Here is a 22,992-nt window from a genome sequence, read left to right as displayed (position 1 = left end):
CTCCAGGTATTTAGTCACCACTGCCAAATATCACTTGTCCAGATAGGGTTGGAAATATATAATTGCATGTCATCCGTATTGATGATACCACACCATGTACTGATAGATGATTGCCAACAGTTTCATTTGGATATTTTTAAAAAAGAGGTGAAATACTTAAGGAACGAAGCATTCCACATTGCAGAGACCTAGGACTTGATCTCTCTCTCCCACCAACACTAACTGGAACTAGCTAAGATGAAGTAGGGGAACCACTGTAGCACAGTGCCTCCCATTTCCAGTCACTGAAGCTGGTCCAGAAGGATATCATGATCAATGGTACTGAAAGCTGCTGAGAGGTCCTGGAGAGACAAAATGGTTACATCACCCCAACCTGAGTCCTCCAAAGGTCACTGAATTCAGAAGTTCATCTGCATTTTTTTTAAAAAGGCCACTCTTTCAAAGACTGCAAAGTCCACATTTTGGACAGAGAGGACCACTGGTTTGAAAGAGGGGTCAAACAGGCCATTATGTCAAAACTGAACAGCCTCTCTCAATAGAGGGAGAGGGATACAACATCATTTATCTTCATCTACAACACAGTCCTTTCAACAGTTCCAAGAAGGTTCCCTACCCATTTGCACTACTGAGGTGACCCTGATGACAGAGATAAACCTCCAGGTGGCCTCTCTAAAAGAATGCAAATGACCAGCTGTTTTCAAGGAGTATAAATCCTTCCATTCCCCACCATTCAGTCAGAGCTGAAGAAGCTTCTTGGATGAGAAGTGAAATATCTTCAAAGAAAAAGAATAAAGTTCAGTTACCTTGTGAAAAACACCTTTGGGGTTTCCTAAAAATGGAACATTGGAGACTGGGTGAAAGTTGTTTAATACTGTTGAGTCCAAGAATGGTCTCTTGAGAAGGAGTTATACTACTGCCTCCTTCACCACATGGACCCAACCACATGTCACCTCCCTGGAAGCCTCAATCAACAGAAAGGGCATGGATCAAGAATGCAGGTGGTCAAGCTCCAAGTCCCAAGGACTCTGTTCACTTTCTTCAGTGTAACAGACTCAAACTCCTCCCAGATAACAGCTCAGATGTGTCTCCATCACCTCCAAAGTATCTTCCCAACCAGAATCCAAATTCTAATGAAGACATTGGTGTAGCTGGATTAATCAAGGAACTATCAAGAAGAAAACAACACTCCCATGAAAACTGGCAGGGCAATTGCATATAAATAGGCAGCCAGCCTGCATTCATTCTCACTGATGATATTATCTAGTTGGGTAATGAAACATCTGCAAGCAAACAACTAAACTCATATCGCACTGAGTACATCATAGGTTTAGTGTTCAAATAAAACTTAAAGTTACAAAATAACATTTTGTTCCAAATTCATTTTTTTCCAAGAATACTGATAAAGATGTCTCTTTGCCTTTTGATAGGATTAACATATATTTTTCCAAGCTCAAAACAGGGAAGAGATTCAGTACTTATTGGACTAAATATTTCAATTCTGTGCAAAGATTAAAGCAAAAACAATCGAGCCCAGCATTTTTCAAGTGGAGATCATGTAGGTTGCTCTTAGAACAAGCTGTTTAAAAGTATTTGAAACTCCTATTTTACAGAAGCTTTATTGTTCTAATATTGATTCCCCTATTTTGCTCTAGACAATTCTATTATATCTGGGGACATGTGTAGTTCTTGGACAGTCAGGGAAATAGGTTCAGTAGAGAACTGGAATAAAAAAGACAGACAGTGAAACACAGACATACTAAAGAAAAAAAATCAAGCATTGATTAGAGATGCTGCATCTTGGATAGAATCTAGAACTGTAACATGATCTGAAAGAATTTAATGAGGCTTTGCCTTCTTTTAAATCAGTGCCCCCAAACTTTCTGGCACCAGGGACCAATATTGGAAGAAAAATTGCGTTCCACAGACTGGTGGGTGGAGGGGGATGGTTTTGCACACAACCTAGTTCTCCCACCATTTGTGCAGCCTAGTTCCTAACAGGTAATGGACAAGTACCAAACTCTGCTCTAGATGAAGCCATGCATTCTACGAGCACAGACTCACAGCTGAAGTATTTGTTTGGAAGCATAAGAGGCATGGCATAGTCTGTAACGCAAGTTGAACTCAAAAGGTTTCAGAACCTTCTTACTAATCCTCAGTTTGGGGAAACTGATGTTCCTTTTCCCTTCTGAGTCCAAGTTCTGTTTGATATTTGAATTGGTGGTCATAATTCTCTCCATTTTCCATTAACCTGCCAATAATCTTTTTGGCCAAAAATAAATGAAAATAAAACTCCCAGAAATTCCAATTATCCCATCAGCCTCTAAAGCATCGTTAATGAGCACTGAGATCAGATAGCAACAACAAAGACAAATACAATTATTTCTCTAATCTAGCCAGATTAGGAAAAAAGTGTCTTTCATGAAAGAAATTTGTAGGGGGGCAAAGGCATAAGAAATGTGAACCTTTGCCATAAATTATTACAGTGAAATTAAGACTGAGACCAAGTATAATTCTAGATGACAAGGCTGAACTTTGATGGGTAAAAGCTATGCTTTGCCATATGACAAAAAGTTGATGTCTCTTCAGGAGAAGCATGTAAATTTATTAGCCATGGCATTGTGGTCATCAATGGTTATGTATTAAAATAATTCTCATTATGAAAAGCATGTGATAATCAAAATGACAATATTCCTCCATTTTGTCAGCTTTATAATGCTAGATTCTTTCCACCTATACTCAAGCTGATGTCACTGCTTAACAATTTATTTTATCTATTAATTGATTAAAAGAGCCTTGGTGGAGCAGTGGGCTAATGCCTCCTTAAGTAACACCAGCTGCCTGCAATTAGTGCAGGTTCGCATCCCACCAGGCTCAAGGTTGACTCAGCCTTCCATCCTTCCAAGGTAGGTAAAATGAGGACCCAGATTGTTGGGGGCAATTAAGCTGACTTTGTAATAATGCTGCTTGGGTGTGTGTGTGAAAGCCCTAATAAGCAGGCATATACATAGAATGAAGGCTACTGCTAAGCTTGTAAGCCGCCCTGAGTCTTCGGAGAAGGGCGAGATATAAATGGAATTAAAATAAAAAAAAGTCCCTTAACTAATGTAAATATTTCAAGGACAGATTAGAATCATGAATAACATTCAAATGCAAAGAGCCAACCAAAGATATGAGAGCTGTATTGGCAAAAGAAAAACCATCTAGAGAAATCTAAAGATAAATGGAAGAGTTGCATGTTATTCCTTTATAGACAAATGAGCTAGGAGAGAAAATGACACATCTCTGGAAAAACTCAACTCACAAAGTAAGAATAATGGATTAAAAGACTTTGTTGCCTAACACCATGAATGATCTTCATAACTGCTTTTTATTATCTCATTTTCTTAAAAATTTGCAGGGCCAAATTATAAGAGATTAAGGTCACTATCCTAAAAATGCTCAGCACAGTATAAAATGAGCTAATGATCTGATCTGGCATCAGTGAGTATCCAGGACTGTTTTATGTTAAACTACAATTTGGCTTTTAATGTTGTATACATTGATCCAATTATGGTTTTGCGAATACAAATGATGGCTTAGTACACCAAGTGATAGGAATATACTCTGCATGTGCACTTATGCAGGCATAAAATATAAATGTTAACTGTTGATTAAGCTTGACCTAGATTTTATTAATGCCAAAAGAAGCACCTTTTTTTAATGTAGTTATCTTCACTGCCAACATCAGCCTGTTATTTTCAGCCAGATTCATTATGTAAACTCAGCTTCTTATTGTGTAGTTGACTACTAAGGAATCTGTGTCCTGAATTTACATGAATGCATTAAAACTCTTGTATACAGGAAAAAAAAGTTTCAAAACTGAATAATGCCCTGGGTAGTCATGAAACAAACACAAACTAGAAAAATAAGGAGTTTCAGTTTAGAATGCAGCCACTATGGAAGCACACATAATGCAGTCAATGCTCTTATTTAGCTGGAAAAATGTGCTAAAGAAGCCAAGTATGACACAAAAGATATAAGACATGATTTATTTTCTTAGATGTAATCTAAGCTTTCATGAGACTATGATGAAAATGGGGCCTAGTGCCCCGAAAGCCTCTAAGTGCTCACTTTTAAGTGAAGAGTATGGATCCCCAATGTTAACAGCTGTCCATTCTTGACTATTCAGCCATAAAGCTAATGGACAGTAATCTAGAGAGAAAAACACATTTTAATTGTGTAATCTCCTCCCCCTTTCATATACAACAGGCCCCAAATCTTACCTTTAAGGTTACCCTTAAGACCTGGCTCTTCCCGCAGCCATTAGGGGATGGTTGAGTTTGTTTTTAGATGGTTTTATTATTTTATTTATTGTGCATTTTATGTATTGTGTGTTTATCTTGTGTGCTGTCTACAGTCACATTATCTAAGTTGCTAGCCTTATAAATCTTGAAACAACCAAATCCCGTATTTTTCGGACCATAAGATGCACTTTTCCCCTCCCAAAAGTGGGTGGGAAAACAAGGTGCGTCTTATGGTCCGAAGGTAAGCGAAAACACTTGTCTCCCGTTCAGTCAACGCAGTCCATCAGCTCCATTGGAGAGATGTGATTGAATGAAGACATGGAATTCTCCGCCCTGCCCCTGTGATTGGTCGGCAGGGGAGGAAATACGGACGTGCCTGCCACGCCTTCCGACTGCCTCCCCCTCCCTGCGCGCAGACATTTTCTTTCTTTTACCTCGCTGCTAAAGAAATAGTTTTTGCTAAACTAAACCTCATAGGCGACTTGCCCCAGCAAAGCTGTGAGGAGTTGTCCCTGCAGGTTTCTCTGCAAAGTTTATTGGAAGTGATTTCCCATTTGCAAGATAATACTGCTAATTGTTTGAAATTGCTTCGGCAACTTAGAAAACCTATTCAGGGAAAAGAAACTACCGGTACCTTTCTTTCTTTCTTTCTTTCTTTCTTTCTTTCTTTCTTTCTTTCTTTCTTTCTTTCTTTCTTTCTTTCTTTCTTTCTTTCTTTCTTTCTTTCTTTCTTTCTCTCTCTCTCTCTCTCTCTCTCTCTCTCTCTCTCTCTTTCTTCTTCCTTTCTTTCTTCCTTCCTTCTCTTCCTTCCTTCCTTCTCTCTTTCTTCCTTCCTTCTCCCTTTCTTCCTTCCTTCCTTCTTTCTTTCTCTCTCTTCCTTGCTCCCTCCATCCTCCCTCCTTTCTTTCTTCCTTCCTTCTTTCTTTCTTCCTTCCTTCTTTGTCTCCTTTTTCTTTCTTTCTTTCTTTCTTTCTTTCTTTCTTTCTTTCTTTCTTTCTTTCTTTCTTTCTTTCTCTCTCTCTCTCTCTCTCTCTCTCTCTCTCTCTTCCTTACTCCCTCCCTCCCTCCTTCCTTCCTTCCTTCTCTCTCTCTCTCCCCTCCTTCCTTCCTAGTATACCGGTACTATTTGGTTCAGAATATTTTTTTCTTGTTTTCCTGCTCTAAAAACTAGGTGCGTCTTATGGTCAGGTGCGTCTTATGGTCCGAAAAATATGGTAATCTAAACATGCAAAAGTACATTCTCCCCTGGGCTGCGGAGCCGACCAGGTGGTTCCGCCCCAGGCGCCTATTGGATCCAGAACGGTTCCAGACGGCGCTTGGGTCTATACCTATCTCCCTCACTCACAGCCTGGGAGTCGCCTTGGTGGATGCCTGGGAAAGGGCGGCCACCGAGGCGCTCAACCGTGTTGTACCCTTGCGACCCCGTTGGGCTCCATGGTTTTCTGTGGAGCTCCAGCAGATGAAGCGCCAGAGACGGGGTGTGGAGAGCTGTTGGAGATCCAGCCGGTCCGAATCTGATCGATTGCGGTTAAGAACCTCAACAAGGTCTTATCTGATCGTGATGGAGGCGGTGAAGTCTAACTACTTCGCTGCCCTCATCACTTTTGCAGATAATCACCTGGCCGCCCTGTTTAGGGTCACTCGCTCCCTCCTTAATCAGGAGGTGAGGGAGGAGCCCTTGCAGGGGCGGGCCGAGGAGTTTAGTCAGCATCTGACGGATAAAATCGCTCAGATCCAGGCCAGTCTGGACTCCAATTGGGCAGAGTCGGACAGGGGGGAGACGAGCGGTCTTGGAAATATTATCTGGGATGAATTCGATCCTGTGACTCCGGAAGAGGTGGACAGGATCATGGGGAGGCTGTGTTGTGATTCAGGGTCAGCCTGTGGGTTCGGCAGTTGGGTCGGACGACTCAGAGGAGGAGGAGGGGGGTGTTGAAGACCTTGCTGAGGGGGTTGAAGATCTTGCTGATGAGAGCCCTCAGCCAGGCCCCTCCCACTTGGTCACTACGGAGACCCAGCTGTGTGAGCCTGACAGCGTGGATGAAGATGACCCACAGCTGGCCCTGTTCAAGGACGCCCGACGCAGGAGGCAGTCAATTACGAGTAAACAGAGAAAGGCAATGGGGCTTCTCGGAAGGAGGCAGAGAGAAGCCATGCCCTGAACTCTATATAAGGGGAATGTCTGGGAGGGCTGGTTTGCTGAAGGCAACCGCTCGGATAGTTCCTGTTTCTTAAAGCTCCTGTTTCTGGGTTTGTCTTGTTCCGTTTGTTTTTGTAGTAATAAATTTGGCAGGCGTAATTCCAGCCTCTTGCCTTCTTGTAAAAGGGGTTGTCCCTGCCTTTTCTGCAGGGCCGGTAGCAGGCTGGTACAGAACAGGCTGAGTTCCACATGTGTTTGTTGGACCCGTGCCCCTCCTGGCTGGTGTATGCAGCTCATGAGGGGACACGAGGCTGGATCCATGCAGTAATAACTGCTTCCTTGAGGGAGGGTAGCTTCCCTGCCACCTTGAAGGAGGCGGTGGTGAGGCCCCTCCTCAAGAAGCCTGTCTTGGATCCAGCTGTTTTGAACAACTATCGTCCTGTCTCCAACCTTTGCTTTGTAGCGAAGGTTGTTGAGAGCGTGGTGGCATGTCAGCTCCCTCTGTTCCTGGAGGAAACTTACTATCTGGACCCATACCAATCGGGCTTCAGGCCCAGGTACAGCACAGAGACGGCATTGGTCGTACTGGTGAATGATTTCTGGCGGGCTCGGGACAGGGGTGGTTCCTCTGTCCTAGTCCTATTAGACCTCTCAGCGGCTTTCGATACTATCGGCCATGGTATCTTGCTGCAGCATCTCGGGGTTGGGAGTGGGGGGCACTGTTCTACAGTGGTTCTCCTCCTTCCTCCTGGGCTGCTCACAGTCAGTGTTGGCAGGGCAGAGGTTGGCCCCAAGGCATCTCGTTTGTGTTGTTCCTCAGGGGTCGGTCCTCTCTCCCCTCTTGTTCAACATCTATATGAAGCCACTGGGTGAGATCATTCGTGGTTTTGGGGTGGGGTATCATCAGTACGCTGATGATACCCAGCTTTTGCTCTCCACCCTGAACCAACCCAGTGATGCCCTCGACGTGATGTCCCGTTGCCTGGAGGCGGTCCGGGTCTGGATGGGGAGAAACAGGCTTCGACTTAATCCTGCCAAGACTGAGTGGCTGTGCATACCGGCATCTCGGATTAACCAGTCTATTTCATCGTTAACTATGGGGGGTGAGGTGTTACCCCCCGTAGATAGGGCCCGCAACTTGGGCGTCCTCCTGGACTCACGGCTCAGTTTGGAAGATCATATAGGAGCCGTGGCCAGGGGGGCTTTTGCCCAGGTTTGCCTGGTGCGCCAGTTGCGGCCCTATGTGGGCCGAGACGCCCTACGTAGTCACTCATGCGCTTGTGACCTCCCGGATAGACTACTGCAATGCTCTCTATATGGGGCTGCCCTTGAGGACCACGCAGAGGCTTCAGCTGGTGCAGAATGCGGCCATGCAAGTTGTGATGGGGGTTTCCCGATACTCCCATGAAATGCCTCTTCTCCGCAAGCTGCATTGGCTTCCAGTTGCCCTCCAGGTGAGATTCAAGGTGCTGGTGATGACCTATAGAGCCCTAAATGGCATGGGTCCGGACTATCTTTGGGAGCACATGCTGCCAGCATCAACTTCCCATCATCCTGTGTGCTCCCACAGGGAGGGCCTCCTCAGGGTGCCGCTGGTCAGGGAGTGCCGGCCGGCGGCCCCCAGGGGGAGAGCGTTCTCGGTGGGAGCGCCTGCCCTTTGGAATCAGCTGCCTGTGGAATTCCGGATGGCCCCTGACCTTCGCTCGTTTTGCCGGGACCTAAAAACTTGGCTATTTAAGCTTGCCAGCCTTGACTGAGGGTTTTGGGGTTAAGGTTTTAATTTGTAATTATTTTGGGGCTATTTAATTTAATTTTAACCTGTATATATTGTACTGTTTTAATTTGCCCTGTAAACCGCCCTGAGTCCCTCGGGAAAAGGGCAGTATATAAATCAAAATAATAATAAATAAATAAATAATAAATAAATAAATAAATAAATAAATAAATAAATGATGTTCCAGTTGTAATATTGTAATTGTATATACAATAATTGAAGAATGTTTGGGCTAAGACACTTCAGAAATTTTTCTTACTTCATAATTGGCTCAGGGAATTGAATTTTGACATCCTTACTTACCCCTGACAGGTGGTTCAAGTTGTAACTGATAGGATCGAATTGCTCATCCAGACTATAATAGATAGGACAAATGAACATTGTACAAAAATGGAAGAGGTTTAATCAATGCATTAATGATCCTGAAGGCTTTATGAAAGTCAGAATTGTCTTAGGGTGGAGTCCTCCAAGGCTTCAGATTTATGAACAGTAAACAAAGAGAATCTTGGCAGTAGCTTTGATCTTAAAATCCAAGGTTGGAAGACAGCAACAGCTTTCACAGCTACTCATGTCAATTACAATAAAAGTCGAGACTCTAACTTAGTTAACATTAGAATGTTTTGTTCTTTTCAAAGTGATTTATCTTGAGATTATCTCAGGAGATGAGGAAAGGGTATGTTCTGTACATTTGTTCCCAGACTGCACCTTGGAATGCTGTCAAGACCACTGTTAGATGTCATTAGCACCATCTAAGTAGTGTTCTGGGTATTGGAGATCATGAAATTATCCCATCAAAGTCTGTGCTGGGTTTTCATCTGAACTCTGAATCTGACTGTGAGAAGGAAAGAGCTTGCAAATTTTTAAAAACTGTGTCCTCTCAAAGCAAAGTCTGAAAAAAATCCTTTATCAGTTTCATGCACACATTTGAGCAGGATTTATTATTCATTTGTGAAATATTGCCTATGTAGTAAACAGTATCAACCTTTTAAAGACAGTAGTAGAAAGTTTACTTCTTGCTCCCCAGCCCTTATGATGTGACATTAGTAATACTGCTTCTTAGTCTACAGGATTAATTTGCATCCATATGAAAGAAAATAATTGCAAACATTCAGTTCTAAGGATGGTTGTTGTACCTGTTGTAATTTAGTTTGGCCTTTATATTTAATTTTAATCTAATTTTTTTCACTGTGTTCTTTGCCTTTTATTGCTGGAGCTTGCAGATCGGTTGTATTTTTAAATGTCAAAGTAGTGTCATCAATTTTAAAATCACATTCATCTTCTTCCCACCCAGCTCCCCTTAATATATACTGCTCAAAAAAATAAAGGGAACACTTAAACAACACAATCTATTGTATTTAATAGTAGGATGTCTTATTTTCTGTTCCCTTTATTTTTTTTGAGCAGTATACATTCAACATACAGATTGAATTAATAAGAGTATATAGTCTTGTCTCGCTTTTGCCTGTCTGTCCACACTGTGGCTTCCGGACCTATATATACATTTTGCATAAAGACAATAAAATATTCTGGAACAATTACTGGAATTGCCCAAGTGTTAACCTCCTTGATAACATTCCCCCAGTTTTGTATTCCTTTCTAACTTTTAACTTCAGTTTGCTTGAAGGCTATGAGGCACTTGTAGTGATCATTTTCATTCAGACTCTTGGCATTATATCCATTGGGCATTTTGATTCCTTTAATTTTCATTAGTATTATCAATATTATTAATGCAATGTCAAACCACTTCCCATATCTTATCAAGTGAACTAAATGAACATGTCCATGTAATCACAAGGGTTGAGCTTGATTCAATGGAATTTTTACCTTTTGAAATGAACACAATTAACAGCTTCAAATTAATTTTTTCATGAATATAATAGCAACTTTTAAAAAAAGTGTCACTACTTTAGCCAAAAGAAAATAACATAATCCCTAATGTATGCCTATAAAACAGACATGTCAAACACAAGGCCCGGGGGCCAGATCCGGCCCGCGAAGTGGTTTCATGTGGCCCGCGAAGCCATCCTGGAAACAGTGAGGGAACGGCCCCCGTTGCCTTGGCCCTGGCCCAGAGACCCTCCTTCTGCCAGAGACCCTCAGATCTGTCCCACTCCTGCCCAGGCCCCCATAGGCACCCTTGATGTGAACGATGTAGAGCTGGCCATGCCCACCCAGTAGGCCATAAGCACTCTAGCCACGCCCACCCAGTAGGCCACACCCACCCTGGCCAAACCCACCCGGCCCCCTAAGGGCAACCGCAATGCTGATGCGGCCCTCAATGAAATTGAGTTTGACACCCCTGCTATAAAACATCTATTTAGAGCATTCTCTACATAAGGAATTTCTAGCTCTCTTCCAGCATGAAATAAGTACTAATAATTCTCCCCCGTTACCAGCATCTCACTTCTCTAATGTTTCTCATATTATTTCCAGCTTTGATTTCTAGGTGACCATCCTGGATAACAGTCCAGTTCTTTCCTTTTGTTGGAGTACTGCCACATACGCAAATTAATTATAGTAGAGAGTAAATTGCTTTATCTTGAAATAAGAAAAGAAGAATTTGAACTCTTAAATAAAGTCTTTCTCCACCATTTCTCCCTAAGATATATAGTACCAGTTTTCATTTTATTGGCAAATTTCATTACCACACCTGTTTAAAACTGTTCAAAACCAAAGGAGATATACAAAGTCAATAATCAAGTGGGGTTTTTTTCTTTTGAAGACGAAGATGTTTATTAAAAGTGTCTTTAGTTTATGATAAAAACTACAATACTGAGTCCTTGTAATACAATACAGCTATACATCAGAAGGTTATCTAAAAATAGTTTTAGCAGCAGATTAGACACGTGACCTGCAGTGCCCTATAAAAGTAATAAATTGGCCAGATCAACTCTATTGATCAGGAGGCAAGTGGTTCAGCTTCTGTGTTTCTCTGGGCATGCTGCAATTCAATGTAGAGGTAGAACAGCTGGTGGCTCCAGAAGGGATACTTGCATATATCTGTAAAGAAGGAAGCCACTTATTACTGATCCCAGATTGACCTTGACAGTTTCTAAGTTCCAGTGCTCTAGATCAGTGGTTTGATGGCTTTCCTTCTCTGAAATGTGCATCAGACCATCCACAAACAGAATCATAGCACCTATATGAACCACTTTAAAGCAGCTGCATCTTTTCCAGGCACAAACACAATCCCAAGGAAAACACATGGTTTTATTACAGAATTCCACATAGGGATAAATGTTGGAAGATCTATGTTTCTGAACCGTAGGTATTCTGCCATACCCAAATTATATTCTGTTAGCAGGAGTTAGGTATCTTTGGAACTGATGCTTATTAAATTGCTTTATGATATTTATCTGTTCTTTAAAATGATGCCGTATTTTGAACAGGTATCTCTTGGAGAATACTCAAGGAAGAAACAAGAGTATTTTTTCAGATTCCTATAATTAATTTTAAAATATATGAACATCAGTAAGTGATGTACCCCAAAGAAGTATTCAATAAATATATAATGGGGGGAGTTTTACTACCTGAAATAACTAGAGATTCCCTATCAACAGAAAGACAATGATTTAGCAAAATAACAATTCATACATGTGAATAAATCATCCATATGCTGTGTGGGAACGATAGATGCAGTCTGCTCAGTGTTATCAGTCTGAATGAATGGGACAAGCAACCTAAGAACTCCAATTTGTATTATGTTGGCTAAGTATAAAGGTAAAGGTAAAGGTTCCCCCACACATGCGTGCTAGCCGTTTCCAACTCTAGGGGCCGGTGCTCATCTCCGTTTGAAAGCCGAAGAGCCAGTGCTTGTCCGAGGACATCTCCGTGGTCATGTGGCCAGCATGACTAGGCGCCACAGGCGCACGGAATGCTGTTACCTTCCCACTGTAGTGGTCCCTATTTTTCTACTTGCATTTTTACGTGCTTTCGAACTGCTAGGTTGGCAGAAGCTGGGACGAATAACAGGCGCTCACTCTGTTACGCGGCACTCAGGATTCGACCCGCCAAACTGCCGACCTTCTGATCGACAAGCTCAGCGTCCTAACCCACTGAGCCACCGTGTAAGTATAGCCAATAGTAAAAGATGAAGGGAACCTTGGTCCAACAACATTGTACACTGTTGCAAAGGCCATCCCTTGTGTCTCCCCCCCCCTCCAGTTTTTGAATTCTACTAGATTGCTTCCATCTTTCCAAATTTGGCATTACGAACTGACATGGAGATTAGAAGGACAAGATGCAGCTGCTGACCCAAGAACTTACTTAGTCTGCTTGTATTTTTCCCTTATTGCTTGCTGCTGTCGATGAGGCGCATCAAGGCATGCTTTGTGTAGGTCACTTAGGCAAGGCACAATCTCACTCAGTGAGTATCCAGTGAAAGCAGCAAGAGTTTCTGGCTGCTCATGAGAAGACAAGAGTTACAGCTTCAGTACTACAAATAAATTCAGATAGAGACAAGAAAGGACCTGGAAAGAAACTTACGCTGAATCAGCTATTAAGTTAGGACAGACTTTGTACAACTCAGCAGCCTTAGCTTAAACATTATATAGGGATTGTGAAAGAAATCAGTTCAAACTGCTCAGATAGGCACAAAGATTTGCTCAATTTTTAAAAAGCTCACATTATGAATCTTTGGTCATATTATCCTATCATATTGTCAGGTTTGGCAGGGCTTTTGTAGTAAGCAAAAACTAAATTGAACTTCTAATCTTGATTGGATTAATTAGTTAAACACAGTTCATATAACTCCTCTATATTTAATAATTTTCTCCATCACATTAAAAATTATATTTTGATTTTTAAAGTATATATCTGGAAGGAAATTTCTGGACAAGTCCCCTGAAGATTTTTAGGGTCTTTGCTCTACATAACGGGAACATTTCCCTGATCTAAAACTGAAGAAACCCAACACAGACTTGTATTGCTAAGACTCCTTTTGGAACAAACTGCTACTCTCAGTAGTTACTCACCTCATTCCTGCCTAGACATATTCACATCTGCTCAGTTTGAGATAAAATACTGAACAAAGTGCCAGGACAAAGCCTGTGGTGCTGAAATAAACAGCTGTTGAGCCAAAGCTAAAATGTGTAAACATTCTTTATAGAGGCACAGCCTAAATAACAGACATTGGAAATTGTTTTGTCATAGTACTGATCTTTTCATTGAAATAGCCATTTCTGAAGCTAGTTGCTAAAAATAAACTGCTGCTAAAGGAAACGTAAGAAACCTTCTTATCCTTCATAGTTCATTCTTGAAACAATGCCCAGACATATTCTACCCCCTTTAAATTAAAATAAACGTTTACCCAGAAATGCCGGTTTACGGTGTAGTTCGCTAGACAGTAAGCAGCTGCTGCCATTTGTGAGGGCAGATACTTCAGGAATGGGTCTGCTTCAAGGAGACTCAATTCTGCTATGTACTAAAAGAACAGAACATTTTTTTAAGGAAGGAACATTAGGAAAGATGGTAGATATTTTTATTTATTTATTTATTTAATACTATTTCTATACTGCCCTTCTCCCGAAGGACTCAGGGCGGTGAACAGGGCAAGAATAAAAATACAAATTACAAAAGTTAAAACAAGATTAAATAAATGCCCACATACTAAAATACATCTTTAAAACCAATAAAATAACAATAACAACCCCCCCCACTCCCCTCATCAGGCCAGGCCAGCTTGTTCAAAAAAGTATGTTTTTAGCTCGCGGCGAAAGGAGCGAAGGTCGGGCGCCATCCAGAGCTCAACCGGTAGCTGGTTCCATAGCTCCGGGGCGCCCACAGAGAAGGATCTCCCCCTGGGGGCCACCAGCCGACATTCTCTGACCGGTGGCACCCTGAGGAGGCCCTCTCTGTGGAAACGCACAGGGCGGAGGGAAGTCGATGCCGGCAGCAGGTGTTCCCTCAGGTACTCCGGACCCCTGCCATGTAGGGCTTTGAATACCATTACTAGTACCTTGAATCTCACCCGGAAGGCAACTGGCAACCAATGCAGCTCACGGAGCAGAGGTGTAACGTGGGAGTATCGGGAGACTCCCAACACAACTCTCGCGGCTGCATTCTGTACCAGTTGGAGCTTCCGGGTGGTCCTCAAGGGCAGCCCCATGTAGAGAGCGTTGCAGTAGTCTAGTCGAGAGGTCACGAGCGCATGAGTGACCGTGCATAGATCATCCCGGCTTAGATAGGGCCGCAACTGGCGCACCAGGCGAACCTGGGCGAAAGCCCCCCTAGATATCAATATTACTAATGGTTTGGGATATTTACACTGATTTTTCTGCTTAGCTGAAAAAGTTAACAGGCCTTTTCCATCCTTTTGTTGCACTCGCTTATGATCATTAGCAAAGTAACACTGATCTATTTGAGACTGGATAGAAATGTGTAGCTCTGTATCCTCAGTTTGCAAATCCTTTCAGTAATACAGATTTCATCTGTGTTAGAAGTGCCAAGGTGAACTTTGCTAATCAGATACAACAGACCTAGATAGAAATTCTACTGAAGTATCCATTTGTATTTAAAAAATGTAATTTCAACATATCAAATATATCTTGAAAACAGATACCACAGTGCAGATAGGTGGCTATTTGTTTTGTGGTCTAGATGTCCTTTAAATGCTTACAAAACAAAGAATAACTTGTAAAGCAAAGAACGTACCCTTGCAAAGTTCTCCGTCTTAAGACTTACACCGTGTCTTTGTAAATATTGAAGGAGGAACTGATTGACGGTCGGCACGGTTAAATCGAAAGCAAGTACTTTAAGAAGCAGGTGTTCCATTCGCAACAGTTGCTTTTTGGAATAAGCGTCATCTGTTATGTACACAAATTCTTCTACTTCGGGTGGATAGATTTCTTCATATTTCCTGGGGAAAAGAACAGTATAGAAGCCGCATTTTCATGACTACGACTTGGTGTTAGCATTATAATCTTTACAGGTGAGTCACATTTTCATTACAGAGCAGTTCTTACTTTTATTCATTTACTAATTTAATTCCTCCCCTTCAGTTAGGAGCTCAGGGTGACATACATAAAGATCCCCCAACATATTTCTCCTACCAACAACCTCAAAAGATAGGTTGGGCTGAGTGTGTGACCAGCCCAAAGTCAACCAACAAGGCTGAGGATAGACTAAATTTTCTTAGTTCAGTACTTTACCTACTTATAGTTACTGTCATCCAATCATTTATACCAGCTAAAATCTCTCACTCAACTCATCCCAGTCACCTCATTATTTCCTGCCCCTCAAAAGTTTTTTTTAAATTCATGACTCACTTTTACATTTTCTTATAAACATTCATGCATGGGTTTGTAATATTTTAATATCTAAGCAGTCTATATGACAATACATTAATGTGTCAGTTAACATTATTGAATATTAAGGGCTTATATAAATATAGACAAGCTAGGGAACTTGATATTAAATTCTTACAGACTTGTCTGCCATGTCTTCTAGGCATTTGCAGAAATGCAAGATACAGTGAAGTAGGAACTATCCCTGTTAAGAAATCAGTATTCAAAACAGCTTTTCTTTTAATCCTGCCCTGGGGACTTGTCAAAATCATCAAGATGTGCTTATGTAAGGTAAAGTTCAAGTTATGGTGCAGATCCAAAATGATGATCCAATATCAGATTTTTATCTCTAGCATAGGATAGGATAAGTAGGATGTGTTGTGAATGTAGCTTTCCTGCTTGCCAGGCAGGCCGAGATGTTCAAAATGCTTTCATAAGAGGGATATGCTATGTTGTGATGCAGGAACACAAAGACAATTATCCCTTGCAAATCCCTCTAAAACTCTGATTGTTTTAAGCCTTGGTGCAGAATAGTAAAAGCTGGAAATGGAGGTTGGGGAAAATATGGAATCAACTGGAGGTGTATTAATGCTTTGTTGCATTTTTCAGCCTTTTTTATCACCTTGATAAGCCATCCAAGAACAGTCATCTGCCACAGGTTGCCTTTTATATAAACATACTTACGCAGCTAGGAGAATTGCTGCTGTTCCTACAAGTTGCAATTTTCCTCTGAGAACTGACATGCAAGAAAGAAATCTATCCAAGTAGTTCACAGCAAGGTACAACGTCTCTGTCTGAAGCTTGTATTCTTCACCCACTTCTGCTAGCCAATCCACTAAGATTGCACGCATCCCTGTGGTTATATCAGGCTGCTTCCTCATGTAGCATGGTCTGGGCCTATATTTTACCTACACAGAAAGGGATTAGCTTTAGAATAAGCAAAGGGAATATATTTTCCATACATATTGCACTAAGCCCTAATATGTTTGGCTTTACTTTGGTTTAATGTGCTGCTACATGATGTCAGCCAACTCTGACACTCAGTAGACAGTCTGTGCCCTAAAATAATGTGTGAATGCTGAGTATATTCTATCAGGAAAGTTATCTATGAATGTTCCAAGTTGTTCCAAGAATGCTGGCTGATGGAGCCATTGGGCAAGAAATAAAAGTTTACTCCTCCATCCTCCCTTACCAGTTTGGGGCAGATGCTAAGACTTTTGGACTGGATGAAAACATAAAAAGTACTACTTTAGGGAGAGGTATAATTGTGGCTCTCTGAACAATTATATCTAAAATAATTTATCATAACTACCAATAGTTACATAAAGTTTGGAGAGAACCTTAGAGTCTATGTAGTTCAGTCCTCTGTCCAATGCAGAAATCTATCACTATAGCACCAACAAATGACCATCCAGCCTCTATCTAAATACCTCTACTAACAGTGTCTGTCACTTCCTTGGGCAATCTGTTCCCTTGCTGAACACTCCTTAGCATTAAGGCATTTTTTCCTGATGTCTACTTCTTTGTAATTTAAAGCCCATATTTATTGCTGTGTCTTCTGGAGCCACTCTGAATAATTCTATCTCATCTTGTCCATGATAAACTTAACATTCTTGGAAGTAGTCATTATGTCCCCTTGCAGCTTTCTCTTCTACAGGTTAAACATATTCAGCTATTCCAACCAATTTTATTTTTTTTCCTTCCAAGGCCTTTCATCATTTTGGATGCTCTCATGTAGATACCTTCAGTTTGTCAATGTCCTTCCTAGAATGGCCTAGTATTTTAGTTGGGATCTACCCAACATAGAAAAGAGGAATGATGACTTATCTTGATCCTGACAGGATGCTTCTGTATGTATATTTGGAAATCCAGGACTGCATTTGCTTTTTTTGAAGTTCCATCACATAATTGGTTCATATTTACCTTGTGACCATGGCAGCCAATTACTTTTTATATGCACTAGAATAAAGTAGGTATATCCAGTACTCACCATCCTACAGTGTTGCTTTTGATTTTTTCCACCCAAGTGCAGGACTTTGCATTTGTCCATGTGGAAATTGTTCTTGGTTTCCTCCATTGTTACAACTTGTCAAATTCCACCTGATCCTCTAACATGTTTGCTATCCTTTATATCTTTGTATTGTTAGTGCAAAACCACAAATATAGTTGCCACATATTGCATGAGGTATAAATTTTCTTAGCAACAATGCATAGATTCAGTGAGCTAAGATTTAAAAAGCATTTGAGAGTGCTTCTCTGGAAATCTCCAAATGGACAATAGATTTGCTGTTTATATGGATGGTTCAAAGAATTGCCACTAACTGTAAGTCTTGAAATTGAAGATTCCTCCAAATATTGAAAAGTTGTAAGTTTTATAAGTCAAATGATAAAATGAGGCAGAAACTACACTAAGTGAAAATTTTGGAAGTAGTAGACCAATATTCTTGGAGAGCTGCAGAAGACAGTGTTGCCTTTAAGGTAACAGAGCCAATCATGATTAGAGAACAAGAGGATACACAATGGTTTGACAAAAATGGCTTCTGGGAAGCATTTATGATTAAGCCTGTCTTCTCTGCTTTGTTTTAAGAAAGGCAGGTTTTCTCACGCATTTGTGCCCAATATAGGTCCAGAAAATATTATTATAATCATTCTGGTGTAGGAGTAAGAACCTTGAGTTCTTTTAAAATTAAACCAAAACTATCCAAATCAACATGAAACCATCTGTAGCACAGACACAGAAGGATTTTTGTGTCTTGAAAATAAAAGAATTACTGCATTCTGTTAATTAGAATCTGTTTTGTCAGATATATGTAATCTAAACTGTAAGGTATATGTTATCTTACTATAAAGAAAGGAAAAGAGAGTAAGGAATGTATAGTGGTACAAATAAAGAACTGTCTCTCAAAACTACTACCAACCCAGTGTCATTCACAAGTAGGTGGCCATAGAAATTAAAATATGCAGACAGCAATGCACAAATACATATAGAGCTATGCAAACAAGAGAGCTGAAATATCCTCCTTTAGTAGCCATTCCTAGTAAGTTATGGAATGAAAAATCAACAGCATCAATCTTAAAGCTGTTCATATAGAATGGGAAGCAGTTTCTAGGAATATTACACAAGAAGGAAACATTCTCCAAGATGAGGTTTAAGAGACAAGAGTCATCAAAGAAAGATTCGAACTCTTGCAGTATACATGTTACATAGCCATTATCTACAGGACAATATTACATAGGACAATAGCAAGTCTGTTTATTTTTGTACTTACTTCTGCATCTCTTAAATAATTATGAATATCTTCTGCATATTCATCAATACTCATGTCCAGTTTGTTACCCTCACAATCTTCATTTCGTAGGGACTTATCCACCAACATTGGAGACACTAGACCAGCAAAATATTCAAAAAGTGCTCCTTAACATTCAAATGTTGCTTTTATAAGAGGCAACATAAAACACAAGAAGTTAAAAACTTTTCCCTATTAGATTAATATTTAGTTACCTGTACATAAGTTCAATAGTAGATGAAGGTTAGGTTTTATTGTACTGGTCTCGATTTCACACATACTATGTTCCACTTCTTCTGCAACTATAAAATTATTTTTGCTTCTCTCTTCCACTTCATCTATGTAAATAGCAAAGCTTTTCTTGGATGACACAGAGGTTGGCATTAGATATTTGCCAGTCATAGGAACAATATTTTCAGATGCAGACATCGGTCTCATTATGGAAGGTCCCTGAAAAAGAATACACTGAAGAGGCTACTTGGATAAGCAGCAAAACATTTTAAACCAAAAAGAAAGAAGTCCACTTGCCATGACTCAACTTCCAGACAATGGAAGTTCTGTATAAAAAATTTAAAAAATAATATTATTCAGTTCAGCCTTGGGCTTTAAATGTTGTTGGACAAAAATTCTTATCATTAGCTAAAGATCATGCTGCATGGCTATGATGGAAATCATAACTCAAATTCCATCAGCCCAAGATTAGAAGTAACCAATTTAGATCATAGAACTGGGTTACTGTGATGTAGGAAATGAACACATTCTTTCATTTCTGACGATAACTCACAGGAAAATGCTAAAGACTTTTTCTAGATAAAACAGAGATGGATATTAAAGATTCCTCAAATTATGACTTCATAAGAACAGAAGGAAATCACTAGGCCAAAGTTTGGTTAGGTTTTATTATTACAATTTAGTAAAAGAGAGTGTATGCTGAGAATCTGAGTCACTTAACAATAAACAATTTCAAAGAAGAATCACAGAATCATAGAGCTGGAAGGGACTTGGAAGTCTTCTACTCCAACGCTCTGCCCAAGGCAGGAATCCTTATACTATCCCAGACAAATGAATGGCCAGTTCTTTCTTGAAAATCTCCAGCAATGGGACACCTACAACTCTAGAATGGAGGGACAAGCTTAACTGCTCTGTCAGGAAATTTCTCCTTAATTCCAGGTAGGATTTTTTTTAAACAAGCTTCCATCCATTGCTTCTTGTCCTGCTTCAGATGCTTTAGAGAACATGTCAACCTCTTCATTTCTATGACTGATCTTCAAGTATTGGAAGACAGCTGTCATGTCACCCCTGATCCTTCTCTTCATTAGGCTACATATACCTAGTTCCCTAAACTGTTCATTATATTTTTTACTTATATGGTAAGTAAAATACCACAAACAAAATAATATCCAACAAAATGTACCCACATCCCAGAAATATAATTTTCCATCTTGTCCTTGAATGTTGTCTGAAAGAATTTTATTTATTTATTTTATTTTAATTCCATTTATATCCCGCCCTTCTCTGAAGACTCAGGGCGGCTTACAAGCTTAGCAGTAGCCTTATGTTCTTGTGCTTTTCTTTGAAAGTTTAATAAAAATGAGAGTTTTGAATATTTGGAATCAGTCTGAAGTAGGCAGTCTTAGAAATACCCAGGCTCTTAGCTACGTAGAAGTGAAACTTCAAAGAAACAACAGACTCCCTGAATTTTATCCAAAATCTAATCATCAACCAAGATAGCACTCTATTGTAACAGTGTCACATAAAGGAACCTTGGTATATGCACCACATGTGGCACCTCTAAAGCTTCTGAATGGGATAGCAACAGGTACAGTGAATTGCATGGAGATGAGCGACTATGAGCAAAGCACCCGATTCCAAGAATGGCAACAGTTGGTACATAAACTGTAAGTACACAAAAGGTTTCTGGACAGTGATCTCCCTTGCTGATCTAACAAGAGTTAAAAGTCTAAGAAAACCCTCATGTTATGTGCCAGTTGAGAATGAGGGACTATAATCCTATCCAGGCTATTGCTGAAATCGGTCAACTTTAAAATCTGCAACCATTTTGTCTTGCAGGATTTAAGTCTAACTTTTGGGGTTTTTCCCATTTAACAGCCCCCACACACTAGGACAAGATTTCTACCACATCTCTTTCCCAGCCTAGAGCTGCAGCCCCATCACATTCTCAATTATTTTCCCTAAAAAGGAAGATTGGAAACAGACCAATAATTATCTACAATAGCCAAGTCAAGCAATAGTTTCTTAAGGAGGAATGCACAACTACCTATTTCTATCTAATCAGAGTGTAATTTGAAAATCTTCCTGGACTCACAGCTCCTGCTCAAAAGCAAGTGGAAGCCATGGTCAAGAGAATTTTTGGACACATATATCTTGGGTGCTAGTTGTACTCTTTCACAGATTTGGAAGCACTGCTCATGGTCACTCATGCCTTGGTAGTCTGCCAATTACTTACTGTAATGTCCACCATGTCCTTGAAAAGATTTTGAAAATTCAGCTGCTCCAACATGCAGCAACATGGGCAGCAGGGCTAAAGGAAGCTTCCCCACCTTGACATCATCTGCACGTGTTAGATTTCCAATTCTGAGAAGTTGAATACATTTGGGAAAGTTCTAAGGACTAAAACAGAAACGCTAAGCCATTACTCTCTTCCCTTTAGCTCAGTCACCTAGACACTAGAATGCCCTCCAACTTACGTGGGAAGAGGATCTTACACACTGTCCATTTTCATAGAGCTCCCCAAGAACAACTCTGTGCTGGGAATTCTGACTGTCATGGGGTACAACTGGAAGTGGCAGGGCACACTGAAGTCCAGCTTGTACCATCTCATCATCCTTGCTGCTAGAATACATTTCCTGCAGATCAACAGTTGATACTGGGGGGAAAAACAACCAAAACCAATGTCATTAATTATATTTTCAAATCAACTTGCTACTCTTTGGCTTAGCACATTCAAATGAAAATCTTCAAAGATATGACATTTTCACAAGGTTTCAATAAGCACTCCCATTATTTTCACAATGAGAAACTGCACATCAACAAACATCCAGCTAATTGCCCACTCCACCAAAAGATTAATTTTCAAACATTAAAAGGTAAAGGTTCCCCCGCACGTGCGTGCTACTCGTTTCCAACTCTAGGGGCCGGTGCTCATCTCCATTTCAAAGCCGAAGAGCCAGCGCTCGTCCGAGGATGTCTCTGTGGTCATGTGGCTGGCATGACTAGACGGCAAAGGCACACGGAACGCTGTTACCTTCCCACCGTACTGGTCCCTATTTTTCTACTTGCATTTTTACGCGCTTTCAAACTGCTAGGTTGGCAGAAGCTAGGACGAGTAGCAGGCGCTCACTCTTCTACGCAGCACTCGGGATTCGACCGGCCAAACTGCTGACCTTCTGATCGACATTAGAGCTGGATTATCATACCTCCCTATGTTCATCCTCAAATCTAGAAAGCTTTTGGAAGAACAGTATTAATACTGTTTCCCCAGGCCAATTTCATCATTTGAAAGGTATCAATTTAAGATTGGCGGAAGTAGCATGTAGCTGAAGATCTTATAGAACACAGTTGTAGTTCTGTAACGTACTTGCAGTATCTCTAATGTATTCAATTAACTCAACAGTCTGATGCTAATCCATTACCTAACCAAATGGGCTGAGTTCACACACTGAATATATGGTAGACTATCTTACAGTTCAGTGTGCTATGCAAATACAACCTACATCCATAAACCAAATGTGTCAATCTCTTCCAAGAAAACAAGTCAAAATCCATGATACCTAGGCTATACGGTATTCATGCATCACAAGGCTACTGTGTTTTGATGGAGTATAAATAAGACCATTGAGTCAATAGGGCTTATTTACCAAATCATGGTTACAAAACTGCATAAATCCAGCCGCTAGTTACCTGGTCCTAGAAGACATATTCAGCTCCCTCAGTCTCTGTTACTACTAATTAAGGTATTGGAAGGCATGCAAGCTTTCTATGGGGGTAAATAACAATGATTTAAGTATCCCCAAACAAGATTTTGGGGAAAAAAACCAAACCAAACCACGATCTTTTGCTATGGCGAAATGATTTCAAAAGCAGAACAACTTCTCCCAAGCCCCGCATCACATTCAGGGCCGGCGGGGGGGGGCGTGGGAGGGGGAGGAGAGAGGAGAGAGAGAAGGGGAAAAAGTTCAGGAAGTAGTTGGAACTACAATTCCAG

The 22,992-nt window shown here is 40.7% G+C and overlaps 1 protein-coding gene across 1 annotated transcript; it reads right to left on the bottom strand.

The window, feature by feature from the left end:
* Positions 1 to 11,145: 11,145 nt before the first annotated feature.
* CCNA1 (cyclin A1) lies at positions 11,146 to 21,631 on the bottom strand (the record flags this gene model as incomplete). Its single annotated transcript, XM_083361756.1, has 8 exons — positions 11,146 to 11,197; positions 12,464 to 12,597; positions 13,506 to 13,619; positions 14,849 to 15,053; positions 16,165 to 16,388; positions 18,750 to 18,865; positions 18,983 to 19,217; positions 21,476 to 21,631. The coding sequence occupies 8 exons, from the start codon at positions 21,629 to 21,631 to the stop codon at positions 11,146 to 11,148; spliced, it is 1,236 nt and encodes a 411-aa protein (XP_083217882.1).
* Positions 21,632 to 22,992: the final 1,361 nt, after the last annotated feature.

This window comes from Vipera ursinii, assembly GCF_947247035.1.
Source record: "Vipera ursinii genome assembly, chromosome: 4".
NCBI classification, from domain to species: domain Eukaryota; kingdom Metazoa; phylum Chordata; class Lepidosauria; order Squamata; family Viperidae; genus Vipera; species Vipera ursinii.
Note: the sequence above shows the minus strand (reverse complement) of the source record. Positions and strands in the feature narration are given on the sequence as shown.